At 37.8% G+C, this 13,194-nt stretch overlaps 1 protein-coding gene across 3 annotated transcripts in view; it reads left to right on the top strand.

Annotated features, from left to right (window-relative positions):
• Positions 1 to 12,437, top strand: part of scml4 (Scm polycomb group protein like 4) — a 66,887-nt gene extending 54,450 nt beyond the window's left edge. For 2 of the 3 annotated variants that reach the window (XM_060914128.1, XM_060914129.1), the window contains exons 7-9: positions 2,511 to 2,717; positions 2,914 to 3,059; positions 8,678 to 12,437. In XM_060914128.1, coding sequence (XP_060770111.1) covers positions 2,511 to 2,717; positions 2,914 to 3,059; positions 8,678 to 8,803 — 479 coding nt within the window. In that variant the 3' untranslated portion in view covers positions 8,804 to 12,437. The remainder of the gene's footprint in view (positions 1 to 2,510; positions 2,718 to 2,913; positions 3,060 to 8,677) is intronic. The other variant, XM_060914130.1, reaches the window with a different exon arrangement.
• The last annotated feature ends 757 nt before the right edge of the window (positions 12,438 to 13,194 follow it).

Raw genomic sequence — 13,194 nt, 5'->3', positions numbered from 1 at the left:
TTCTTTCTTTCTTTCTTTCTTTCTTTCTTTCTTTCTTTCTTTCTTTCTACCACTTAGCAATACGATTTCATTGACCCAGCCCATCTCTTTTCATTTTTATGTCATGTCAAATCAATTGTACATTTATTTTTAACATATTCACCACATTAATTCATTACAAGCATCAATAACATAAGCATTATTTATGGAAATATACCGTACACACAAAACCCCCTTCACATGCTCTGGGATCCTTATTTACATGTCTAGCAATTAGCAGATGCCTTTATCCAGGGTGACTTACAGGAGTGCTTTGTAGTCTCCATGAAAAACGTATCCTCATCCTAGTTAACTAGGTCAGGCACTAAGAATACCATTAAGCTAAAACACTATTGGCTGTTCGGACAGCCAGGGGAAGCCACAACCTGGGTGCCAGTACAGAGAAGCTTTGTGTCTAACTTGTATTTTGAGGGATGGTGGGTACAATCGAGCTGGGCGAGTGTTACAGTGTGGGTGTGATACATGCTTTAAGGTAGGCTGATCTGTTTCTGGCTTTGAAGTCAAGCATCAGTGTTTTAAATCTTATGCAGGCAGCTTCAGGAAGCCGGTGGAGTTAACACAGCAATGTGAAGGTGTTTGAGAACTTAGCGAGACTGAAAACAGGTCTTGGAACTGTGTTCAAGGGTCAGATAGTGTGCAGAGACAGACCTGCCACAAGAGAGTTACAATAATAAGGTCTCAAATTGACAAGGGACCAAACAGTAACCTGAGTGGCCTCTGTGCACAGGAAAGGCCAGAACCTTATCATATTGTAAATGAGAATCTGCATGACTGTGCCAGATTAGCAATGTGAGGAAAGAACAATAGTTGTTTGTCTGGAACTACACCAAGGCTGAGCACACTATCAGATGGTGTGATCTGAAGGTTGTCCAGTGAGCTCCAGGGATGTATAGTAGCTCAGTTTTGCCACCAGCAAGACTGCCAAACATGTTGAGATCTGAGCAGAAACATGAGTGTCTGTGAGAGGAAAGGAGAAGATAAGTTGAGTGTCATTAGCATAGCATGGAACATGGAATTCATGTCAGGATATGATCAAGAGGACCCAGCACTGAGTCTTGTGGGACTCAAGTAGAGAGTGGAGCAGATGTGATAAAAAAAAATAATTCCCCAATATCCTGTGTCATGAATTCCAAGACTCATGAGAATGTGATTGATTTTGTTGAAGGTTGTTGAAAGATCAAGGAGAATGAGGACCATCGACGATTTGGCTGATCTAGTGACATGAAACTTCTCAGTAACAGCTTTAAAGCGACCCTTGGTAGGATCTTGGTGGTTGTTCTGGGTAAGATAGAAAGACAAATGATTGTATACTACTTTTCCATGTTCAAGGATTTGAGAGGAGTGACACTGGTCAGTAGTTGCAGATGCCTTGGGTATCTAGTCTTCTTCAAGAAGGGAATAATCCTAGGTGTCTTGAAGGCAGCCAGTGCATGACCAATTGTTATGGAGTCATTTATAATAGGAATAACGAAGGGAGGTGAACTTGTAACAAAGCCTGAAGCATTTTGGAAGGAAGGAATGAGATCTAGTGGGTAGATAGTGGTATTGCAGGATCTCTTTTGCAGAAAGAGAAAAAAAATGACATGGAAAGCAGAAGATAAGAATTATCATGGAGTGTAGGAATTGGGGTAGGAGGGATGGATTGGCAGATTTAGCTCATGTCCTCATCAAAGTCAGTGGCAGGGTCAGGAAAGAAGGTGATGGAGGAGGTGAAGGGTTAAAAAGTGAAGAAAAAATCTTGTCTGTTTTGTGTGCTCATTCAAGAGGTACAGAGGAAGAGTTGGGGTGTAGAAGGGTTATTAGATTATGGTAAGCCAAGGAGGAAGGAGAAATTGCAGAGAGAGGTATGAACAGTTGGTGGCAGGCAAAGCAGGGACGGCGAATGTGAAGGATATAATGTGATGATCTGAAAGGTGGAGAAATAGCTACGGCTGGGGAGGGCCAGCTGAAGACCAGATCCAGAACATTTCCTGCCTTGAGGCCACTGTTGAACATCATGTCCAGTTCCAAATGTTCTGGAGGGCAATGAATAACAATAATGTGAAGATTGACTGGAGAGGTGATCATCACAGCATGGAGCTCAATGGATAAGATGTTGAGCTGAGACAGAACAAGAGTTGATCTCAGAGACAAAACCAAACCTATGCCACCACCTCTGCCAGTTTTTCCTCGTGGGTAAAAAAAAAAATCCTCCTTCTACCAGGTGTATAAATAAGGAGGTACTATAATCAACTTTTTTAGTGGATTTTAAAAATGTATTTCTCCTTATTACACTTACTTTTAAAATAATATTTTTAGTGCTGCTGTTATTTTAAGCCAAAAATTATGATGGCTTATTTTGACCTGATAATAATGGCTAATGAGGTAACAAACAAGTGGAAGTATAAATATAATTTAAGTACCTCAACATTTTAGCTAAAGAAATTGCAATTTTAAAATGAGCTGGAATTATGTTTTCTTTTCTTGTGTAGCAGACTCTATGGTGGATGATTACCACTCTGAAGCAATGGAGTCCAAGCGCTATTCTGTTGACCATAGTGACACAGCCTTTGGTGTGATGACATCCCCATATGTAGCCTCAAAATCCACCTATGGGTTTCGCTCCGGTGCCGCCTACTCTGGGGGCGCTTGCAGACCAGCAGCCAGTCCCAGTGCATTCCAGGAAGGAAACAGAAGTGGTAAGAGAAACCAAGGCTGGCATGGTAAAGATACTGTACCAAAGCATGTTTGCAAATATTTACACAATCATATGCACAGAGGTACACAGAGTGCAGACAGTAATACATATATACATGCATGTGCAGAAATTTCAAGATATTGTGATTGTGATCACTCTATCTATCTCTCTCATTTTATCTTACTGTTTCTCCCCAGCCTACAGTCCTTCCCCAGAGGCAAGTGAGTCAAAGCCTCCTCCAAGTAAAGACCCATCCAGGTGGAGTGTAGAGGAGGTGGTGTGGTTTATCAAAGATGCAGACCCTCAGGCCCTTGGTCCACACGTGGAACTCTTTCGAAAACATGTGAGTGTAGGCTGTAGATTTATTGCAGCATAATTAACCATGAGAAAACCTGAGTTTTAGTTGAGTCCTTGAATAATTCGAATCCTTTAGTGAATACCCCATGGTAATCAGTACAGTACACTCAGATATCATTACCATGTACAGTATGTTCACAATAATCATTATGGTATCTACCCATAACATTTAGTACAGTACCCTAATAATCAATATAGTAGCCCAGGCAAAAAAACAAATAAAAAAACAACAACCCAACCCCCCCCCCCAAAAAAAAAAGCAAAAAAAAAAAACCCTCACACCACACACTCTAATAGCACAGCCTTTAGCTTTAATTATAATGCACATGCACCATGGCATTGTTTTAACAACCTTATGCAATGTCACAACATTTATTTCCATTCAGAGTTCTTTTTTTTTTTTTGTCAAGATCTTACATTGATGATCGGAGAGTTGAACCCCTCTGTAAAGTCTTCTCCAGCACATCCCAAAGACTTTCAATGGGATTAAGGTCAAGACTCTGTGGGTGGCCAATTCATGTGTAAAATGATTCCTCATTCTCCCTGAACCACTCGTTCTCAATTTGATCCTAATTTTATGCCCATGCTATCAGGGAATAAAAAAATCCACTGATGGTATAACCTGGTCATTCAGTACATTCAGGTCATCAGCTGGCTTGATTTTATTGCCACATAATGTTGCTGAGCCTCGACCTGACCAACTGAAGCAAACAGAGATCATAACACTGCCTCCAAAGGCTTGTACACTGGCCACTATGCATGATGAGGTGCATCACTTCATGTGCTTCCCTTCTTACCCTGATGTGCCCATCGCTCTGGAGTAGGGTAAATCTGGACTCATCAGACCACATGACCATTTTCCATTGCTCCAGAGTCCAATCTTTATGCTCCCTAGTAAACTGAAGCCTTTTCTTCCAATTAGCCTTAATAATAAGTGGTCTTATGGCCACACAACTGTTTAGTCCTAATCATGTGAGTTCTTGTCACAGTGTGAGTGTGGAAATGCTCTTACTTTCACTAAACATAGCCATGAGATTTTTTTTTTTATCATTCAACTTCACCAAGTGTTTAAGTGATCTTTGATCACGGTCAGTCAAGATTTTTTTTCCAACCACATTTGTTTTGTCATAAGCATGCATGTGCGGTTCATTATGTGTGGTTCATCACTCTCTTTGCAGGTTTTAATAATATACTGAATAGTTCTTAACCCAATTCCAGTAACTTCAGCAATCTCCTTAGCTGTTTTCTTTGCTCAATGCAGACCAATAATTTGACCCTTCTGAAACACAGTAACATCTTTTCCATGATCACAGGATATGTCTTCTGACATGGTTATTAAAGAAATGAGAAGCTACTCACTGCAACAGTTGGGGTTAAAAGAATTATTGCTAGTTGAAACATATTAATCACTGTAGTAGTTATCCAATCAAAGGTTCTTAAGTATTTGCTTATTATGGATACATCCTGGATTGTATCAACGATTCAGGCTGGTGGTGGTGTAGTGGATATTTTCTTGGCACACTTTGGGCCCCTTAGTACCAATTGAGCATCATTGAAATGCCACAGGGTACCTGAGTATTGTTGCTGACATGTTCATCTCTTTATGACCACAGTGCACCCATCTTTTGATGGCTACTTCCAGCAGAATCACGCGCCATGTCACAAAACTCAAATAATCTCACACTATTTTCTTGAACATGACAATGAGTTCATTGTACTCAAATAGCCTTCACAGTCACAGATCTCAATCCAATAGAGCACCTTTGGGATTATAGTGGAACGGGAGATTTGCATCATGGATGTGCAGTCAACAAATCTGCAGCGACTGCGTGATGCTATTATGTCAATATGAATCAAAATCTCTGAGGAATGTTTCTAGCACCTTGTTGAATTGATGCCATGAAGAATTAAGGCAGTTCTGAAGGCAAAAGAGATCCAACCTGGTACCTAATAAAGTGGCCAGTGAGTGTGTACACATGAAAATCAGTACAGTATATACCCATAATAATCAATATAATACAGTGGTGCTTGAAAGTTTGTGAACCCTTTGGAATTTTCTATATTTCTGCATAAATATGACTTAAAACATCATCAGATTTTCACACAAGTCCTAAAAGTAGCGAAAGAGAACCCAGTTAAACAAATTAGACAAAAATATTATACTTGGTCATTTATTTATTGAGGAAAATGATCCAATATTACATATCTGTGAGTGGCAAAAGGATGTGAACCTTTGCTTTAAGTATCTGGTGTGACCCCCTTGTGCAGCAATAACTGCAACTAAATATTTCCGGTAACTGTTGTTCAGTCCTGCACACCGGCTTGGAGGAATTTTAGCCCATTCCTCCGTACAGACCAGCTTCAACTCTGGGGTGTTGGTGGGTTTCCTCACACGAACTGCTCGCTTCAGGTCCTTCCACAACATTTTGATTGGATTAAGGTCAGGAGTTTGACTTGGCCATTCCAAAACATTAACTTTATTCTTCTTTAACCATTCTTTGGTAGAACGACTCATGTGCTTAGGGTTGTTGTCTTGCTGCATGACCCACCTTCTCTTGAGATTCAGTTCATGGACAGATGTCCTGACATTTTCCTTTAGAATTCGCTGGTATAATTCAGAATTCATTGTTCCTTCAATGATGGCAAGCCGTCCTGGCCCAGATGCAGCAAAACAGGCCCAAACCATGATACTACCACCACCATGTTTCACAGATGGTATAAGGTTCTTATGCTGGAATGCATTGTTTTCTTTCCTCCAAACATAACGCTTCTTATTTAAACCAAAAATTTTATTTTGGTATCATCCGTCCACAAAACATTTTTCCAATAGCCTTCTGGCTTGTCCACGTGATCTTTAGCAAACTGCAGACGAGCAGCAACGTTCTTTGTGGACAGCAGTGGCTTTCTCCTTGCAACATTGCCATGCACACCATTGTTGTTCAGTGTTCTTCTGATGGTGGACTCATGAACATTAACATTAGCCAATGTGAGAGAGGCCTTCAGTTGCTCAGAAGTTACCCTGGGGTCCTTTGTAACCTTGCCGACTATTACATGCCTTGCTCTTGGAGTGATCTTTGTTGGTTGACTACTCCTGGGGAGGGTAACAATGGTCTTGAATTTCCTCCATTTGTACACAGTCTGTCTGACTGTGGATTGGTGGAGTCCAAACTCTGTAAAAATGGTTTTGTAACCTTTTTCAGCCTGATGAGCATCAACAACGTTTTTTCTGAGGTCCTCAGAAATCTCCATTCGTGGCATGATACACTTCCACAAACATGTGTTGTGAAGATCAGACTTTGATAGATCCCTGTTCTTTAAATAAAACAGGGTGCCCACTCACACCTGACTGTCATCCCATTGATTGAAAACACCTGACTCTAATTTCACCTTCAAATTAACTGCTAATCCTAGAGGTTCACATACTTTTGCCACTCACAGATATGTAATACTGGATCATTTTCCTCAATAAATAAATAACCTAGTATAATATTTTTGTCTCATTTGTTTAACAGCAATTCCAGCGTTATGGACGTGACACTTGAACTCAAAATGGCAACAAATGACCCAGTGCATGTTTTATTGTCTCCCAGTATTTAAACAGGTGTTGCATATTTTAAGGCTGTACCATACTGGAGAAGTGATAGAACAAGAACAATTCCCATAGTACATCTAGGGCATGCCAGAAAACGCCAATAAAAGATGCGTTATGGACGTGACAGAAAAACTATCACTTTTCTTGGGTGACTGTACATTTTTATCAAACTCTGTGAAATTGTAAACCTAATGTCGAAATGGAGATATCCATTTGATAGAGGGGTCCAAGGTGAATATTAAAAAATCTTTGTTTAAAATATTTTGTATTTCATGCAGAGTTTCGGAAGGAAAAGTCAGCGTTATGGATGTGATGAAATTCCGTTATGGATGTGACGCGTCTGAAATAGACATGGCATATGTTTAGAAAATCAGCAATTTAACCACCATAACCCTTTGAAAAACTCTCTAAATATCAGCTAAAACTATCAAAGTTCTTAAATAATATTTAGGATGGCTATTGTTTTGCTGTTTTGTGGATTTTAGCATACATTTCTGTGGCTTGTGGCAATAATATAGAATTGTACATGATCAAAGTTGATTTTAGCTTGGGTTTTACATTATAAGAAAGAAAGACTGACAGTGACACATTAGGTTGGTTACAAATTGGTTCAACTTATTCACATCTGTAAAATACAGGCCTAGGTGATATCTCTGGGAGTGGTTTTGATGTATTACATGTTGCTTTATTTTTGCATGGTGAGGTTGACATTTACATGGAATTGCCCTTAACTGGGTTCTCTTTATCTACTTTTAGGACTTGTGTGAAAATCTGATGATGTTTTAGGTCATATTTATGCAGAGATATAGAAAATTCTCAAGGGTTCACAAACTTTCAAGCACCACTGTATACTGTATATACCAATAATAATCAATACAGTATATACCCATAATAATCAGCACAGTGTATACCCATGATAATCAGTAAACACTCATAATAATCAGTATAGTACATACTCATAATAAACAGTACAGTATATAACCACAATAATCAGTATAGTGTACACCTGTAATAATCAGTACAGCATATAGAGGATATTATATGGTTGCACGAAGATGTGAAGTTTACCTTCGAGTGGTGAACATATTCATGAGTGAGAGAAGTGAGTGATATATTTTTCAACACAAGAAGATAAAATTCATATCTTTGCACCACCATGTAATGTTTTTATATTATATGGACACACACACACACACACACACACACAAAATGCAAGTTAATCAAAAGAATTTTAAGTTTGAACCGATTTGCCATTTTGACAACGCATGTCCAGTCAGCAGGAAAACACTCGGAATGATGACATTGGAGTGAAATATCGGGAAAAATGTCACTCAGATCCATGATGTGTTTTGTATAAAAAATGCAAGTTTTTCAACACATGAAGATAAACTTTATATCTTCAAGTGAACATGTGATTTACTTATATATATATATATATATATATATATATATATATATATATATATATATATATATATATATATACACACCCAAATTTATCAAAACAATTCACTGATATCCTCACAAGTGACATATAGTCACAGTTTTGGTTCTCCATGTCCCAAAAGTAGCTCGTATGAAAAATACGAGTAGCGTATTTCCTAGTAAAACACTCGTATCTATATAATATATGGACGTACATGTGCATATGTGTTGAATGGTCAAAGTATCTTATGTGTTTTACTCTGCTTGTACGGTCATGTGGGAAATCGACATGTTTACTCACTGAGAAATAGTTTCCCTATGGGGACAATAAAGTATCTATTCTGTTCTATTCCCATAATAAACAGTACAGTATATACACACAATAATCAGTACAGTATGCACCCATAATAATCAGTACTGTATATACCCATGATAAACAGTACAGTATGATGAAATTCAATGTGAATTTTCATCTCATAGTGATATAGCACTATAATGGTTCTGTAAATGGTATGTAAAGCTGAAGGTAGCTATTTGAAACTGAAAGAGCATTTGCTTGTTGTGTAACTATGTATCTTGTCTTTCAGGAGATTGATGGAGATGCTCTCCTGCTGCTGAAGAGTGACATGATCATGAAGTACCTGGGACTCAAGCTTGGCCCAGCTCTCAAACTCTGCTACCACATCGACAAGTTAAAACAGACCAAGTTCTGAAATGCTCTTGGCCATGCCCCCCCCCAAAAAAAAACAAAAAAACAAACAAACAAAAAACCCACCCAAACAAACAAACAAACAAACAAACAAACAAACAAACAAAAACCACACACAGGCATGCTTATTTCTCTCCAACAAACTTATACAGACAAAAACAAACACACATGGTCTCACACACTGAGACGGACTATTTCACGATATCAAGACATCATTTTCTTGTTTTTCATTTGTGTTCTTCACACACAATTTTGACCCTCACCTACCAAGTGCCCGTCGACTTTTAAATGTCTCAATTATTTTGGACTTAACACAAATTGACAATTCCCTTGGGCTTGTTTTAAAATTAGTTGAGAGAGTGATGATGAAAGTTATTGCTGGGACAGAGCTTCTGGAATTATACATACTAAAGATAGCTATAGATTAGAAAATATTAGAAAGTTAAAAAACAATGGACAAAAAAAAATCCTGCCTAGTATGGCTAGTGGGATGGATTTGTCATGAACTGGACCCATACACGTTCTGAACTGTACCTTTCACACAACTTATGGTTTTGGCCACCCTGTGGTTAAACTGAGACATTGCAGCAGCTCCTTGTGACGCTGGTTCCCATTTTTCCAAGAGCAGCTAAACAAGACTTGATAATATATTCATATTGAACTGTACAGACACAGTGCTTTGGAGTGGAGTCACATCTGAAATTCTAATGTTCAAACACACAACAGGGCTACTACTGGTTTCAAAAACTATTACCTCTGTAACCAGAGAAATACAGGCACTGATATAACCATGGACCAATCATGAAATTCAGTATGTGTTTGGAAATTCAATATGCACAAGTTTAACCATGTTTCACCGTCACATGTCATGCACCTAAAGATCTCAATTTTGTATTGAGTTTTTAAGAACATGCATTGCAGCACACCAAAAACATCGGCACAATCCTGGTTTAACTAAAAGGACCAAACCCAGGTAGAACCACAGCAAGTTTCTTTACTGAATCCCACACACACCTGCCTCAGTTCAGTAAGGTGCACATGTTACATATAACACTGTTATTAAATTATAGGATATTGGAAAATGGATTAGTCCTTCAGTTAACAAAACATATCTCAAGATATATATTACATGGAGACATCATATAAGATTTTTTATGATTAAAAATACTAATCAGTGTCAATATTATACTGGAGTACCTAAATAGTTGGTGTTATTTTTGGATACTAGCATGCTGACTCAATTTGTTTTTTAAAACAGAAGATTGTTTTGGCCTTATTTCAGTGGGGGTTTTTTCTGTGAAGGGTACTTTTTTTCGTTGTGAAGTGACTCAACTGTCTGGGTTTTAGATTTTTTGTTTGTTTGTTTCTTTTTCAGCAGGGAGCAAATATAGTGACGGAACACAAGTGTAAAGTCAATTTTTGTGTAAATACAACAATTTCAGTTAGTAGCCACAGATGTATACTCTACCCTCCCGAGCGATCAGCACCATTCATGAAAATGTTTATGCAGCTTATGGCAGTAAGTGTCTTCCTGTAATGTCTAACATACTGGAGACACCTGGAGAAGAATGTTGGTCCGCTCCTCCATGCAGAACATTTTAAGCTTCTTTGATTCAGACTATGTGCTGTTCAAATCCGGAGACTGAGCTGGTCACTACTAATAATTGATTTTGTATTTCTTTAAACATTTCTGTGTTGATGTTCTGTGTTTGAAGTACATTTGTTCATCAGCTTGTTCAAAACTGTCTATAGCCAAGCCTGAACCTCCTGGCAGATTTCACCAGATTTTGAGCTAAAATATCCTGGTACTTAACAGAATTCATGATGCCGTCAATCTTCTCAAGAGCCCCTGACCTACCAGACAGAAAACAGCCCCAAAACAATCAATGATCCACCTCCATATTTTATAGTGGGTATCTTAATACTATGCTGATGGTATTAAGGGCCAAAATGTTTGATTTTGGTCCCGTCTAGCAACAACACACAATATCAACTGTAGCTCTAATGACCACCACAAGAATCAACTAAACAGTGCAACTGTGTCAGATATGTGAAACTTTGCATTATGTATTATTTTGACTACCTATGTATTTTTTATATATATATATTCATTGCCTGATTTGTGTTGGTCAACAACCATCTTCTTTTGGATTGAAAGTTTGGTTTGTCCCATGGTAATGGATGACAAAGGGATTTTACTTGTGTGTAACCTTATATCTGTACCCCAGGGAAACAGGACAAAGCAACAATAGTTCCTGGCGAGTGATCTTGTTTATTTTAAAGTATGACAATTTGTTTGCATTAATATTTTTGAGAGAAAATACTATTATTTAAAAAATATTCAAATAAGAATGTTTTAGTACAAAAAATATTTTATTGTTTGAGTCAAATCTTATGGTGTGTAATGTTAATTTTATATGACCATTTTTGCTCATTTTTGAAGGGTGCCAGTAATTCAGGAGGGCGCAGTATTTGAAAAGTCACATAAGTCATACCGTGCATTTATTAGATTAGCAGTTTCAATTGCACAAGATTAAAAAAGTCACTAATTTAGGACAAGCCCAAATGTGTAACCTGCTTTCAGCTCAGCTTTACTGTAGCCAATCTGCTGTCTCACTTCTACAGAATCCTTTTCTCCGTTTTTGAATTGCTTCAGTCTGTTTGGTCTTTTCTCTTACTTTCTGTGTATTTTTCTCCATGTAACACATCATACTATAATTGGAAAGAAATTGTTAGTCCAGCAACTTGTGTTTCTTCAAATTCAGATTAAAACTTTTTTTCTGTTTTAGAAGGTATGTGGTCATAACATGCCTGACACTTGAAATATTTAGATAGAAGTATCTTGAATACTTAAATGTACAGCTTCAATTAGCTCCAAAAGCTTAGAGGTGCTGTTTTAAATTTATTAGCCATTAGTGACACCCTTTTTATTTAATCAGGGAGGCATCATAGTGGCATTGCACCTGTCCAGTTTTCTCTGCTTGGACTTCACTTCACTACAGTGTTTATTATAGCATAGGTTTATAGTCAATCCAGTTTATGACAAATTATGATATTATTGCATAGAGTGTGTAATGCCTTGATGTTAAAGGTTTGGCTCTGGTATTTCTCTAAGCAGCCTTGTTATTTAAACGGAAGTATTTCTGTTTTAATTGCTACAGCTCTGGAGGAGAAGTTCATCTCCTTCTTTGTGTCATTTTTCTATTTTCACACTATGTTGTGCCATGTCATTATGTGTCACATTTTGTATAATACATTATGTAAATGTATGTTTATGAATGCTAATATAGATGGTCTCACCTGATGATGTTTAGAGAGATGACTATTCATATATTAACTAAAAAACAGGCTGTGTGTGTGTGTGTGTGTGTGTGTGTGTGTGTGTGTGTGTACAAATCGTTGGAGGGTGTGACATGGACCATCCATTTTGGTGCTAAAATATGACTGTATTTAATGACTAATTTTATCCATATTAGTTTACAGCTGTTTTCCCCTTTATTGATTACAACAGTGTGGCTTCAGTGTTGTGAAATATTGTGGTCACAGACAGGCTGTGGTCCGTCTGTCTGTTTGTGGGATGATATACAGTATACAAAGAATTCCAGAAGCACCTGAATAAAGCATTAATGAGCACTTAATACCTTCCCTGTTACTAATTTATCTCTGAACCACACATCCAGTCATTTCTACTCATACAATCATGTTTGTAGTATATTCTTTAGTAAACTGTTGTGAATGCAGTGTACTTTCTCAGCAGCCATTTTACCGGACACCTTGACTCATCATTAATATTTATATACATATATAAGCAGACTCATTACAGTTCATTAGTTTGACAATAGCCTTGCTTTTGCGGTGTGGAAAAAATACTGATTCATCACTTAATGTCATAATACCACAAGATAAATGAAATGTCTGCAATCATACTGACTTCTGTGAGTTTTCAGGAAAATGAGTTGGAACAGTTACACGAGAGAGCTTATTTTGTGTTTGGGGGAAAAAACTAAAAAGGATTTATTTGCTGCTTTGCAGCAGGAATTGCTCATTTCTCCAGATCCTATTCACTCATCATTCAGTTATAACAAGGGGTAAAATGACATGGATTAACGTTCTTTTAAACCTTTCTTTCTGTCTGTTTGTGGGATGATATACACTACAGTATACAAAGAATTCCAGAAGCACTTGAATAAAGCATTAATGAGCACCTAATACCTTCCCTGTTACTAATTCGTTATCGCAAAGACACGCACACGCGGCGATATCTCTGCAACAAGTCAGTGACTGGCGAATTTTTGTTGCAGAATATCAAGAATGTTTGATACCTGCGATCTGTCGCAAGCAACAAAAAATTGCCGTCGCAAATATCTGCACATAAAGCAATTTTTCACTTGCGTC

Source organism: Neoarius graeffei, chromosome 2 (assembly GCF_027579695.1).
Source record: "Neoarius graeffei isolate fNeoGra1 chromosome 2, fNeoGra1.pri, whole genome shotgun sequence".
Lineage (NCBI taxonomy): Eukaryota > Metazoa > Chordata > Actinopteri > Siluriformes > Ariidae > Neoarius > Neoarius graeffei.
Note: the sequence above shows the minus strand (reverse complement) of the source record. Positions and strands in the feature narration are given on the sequence as shown.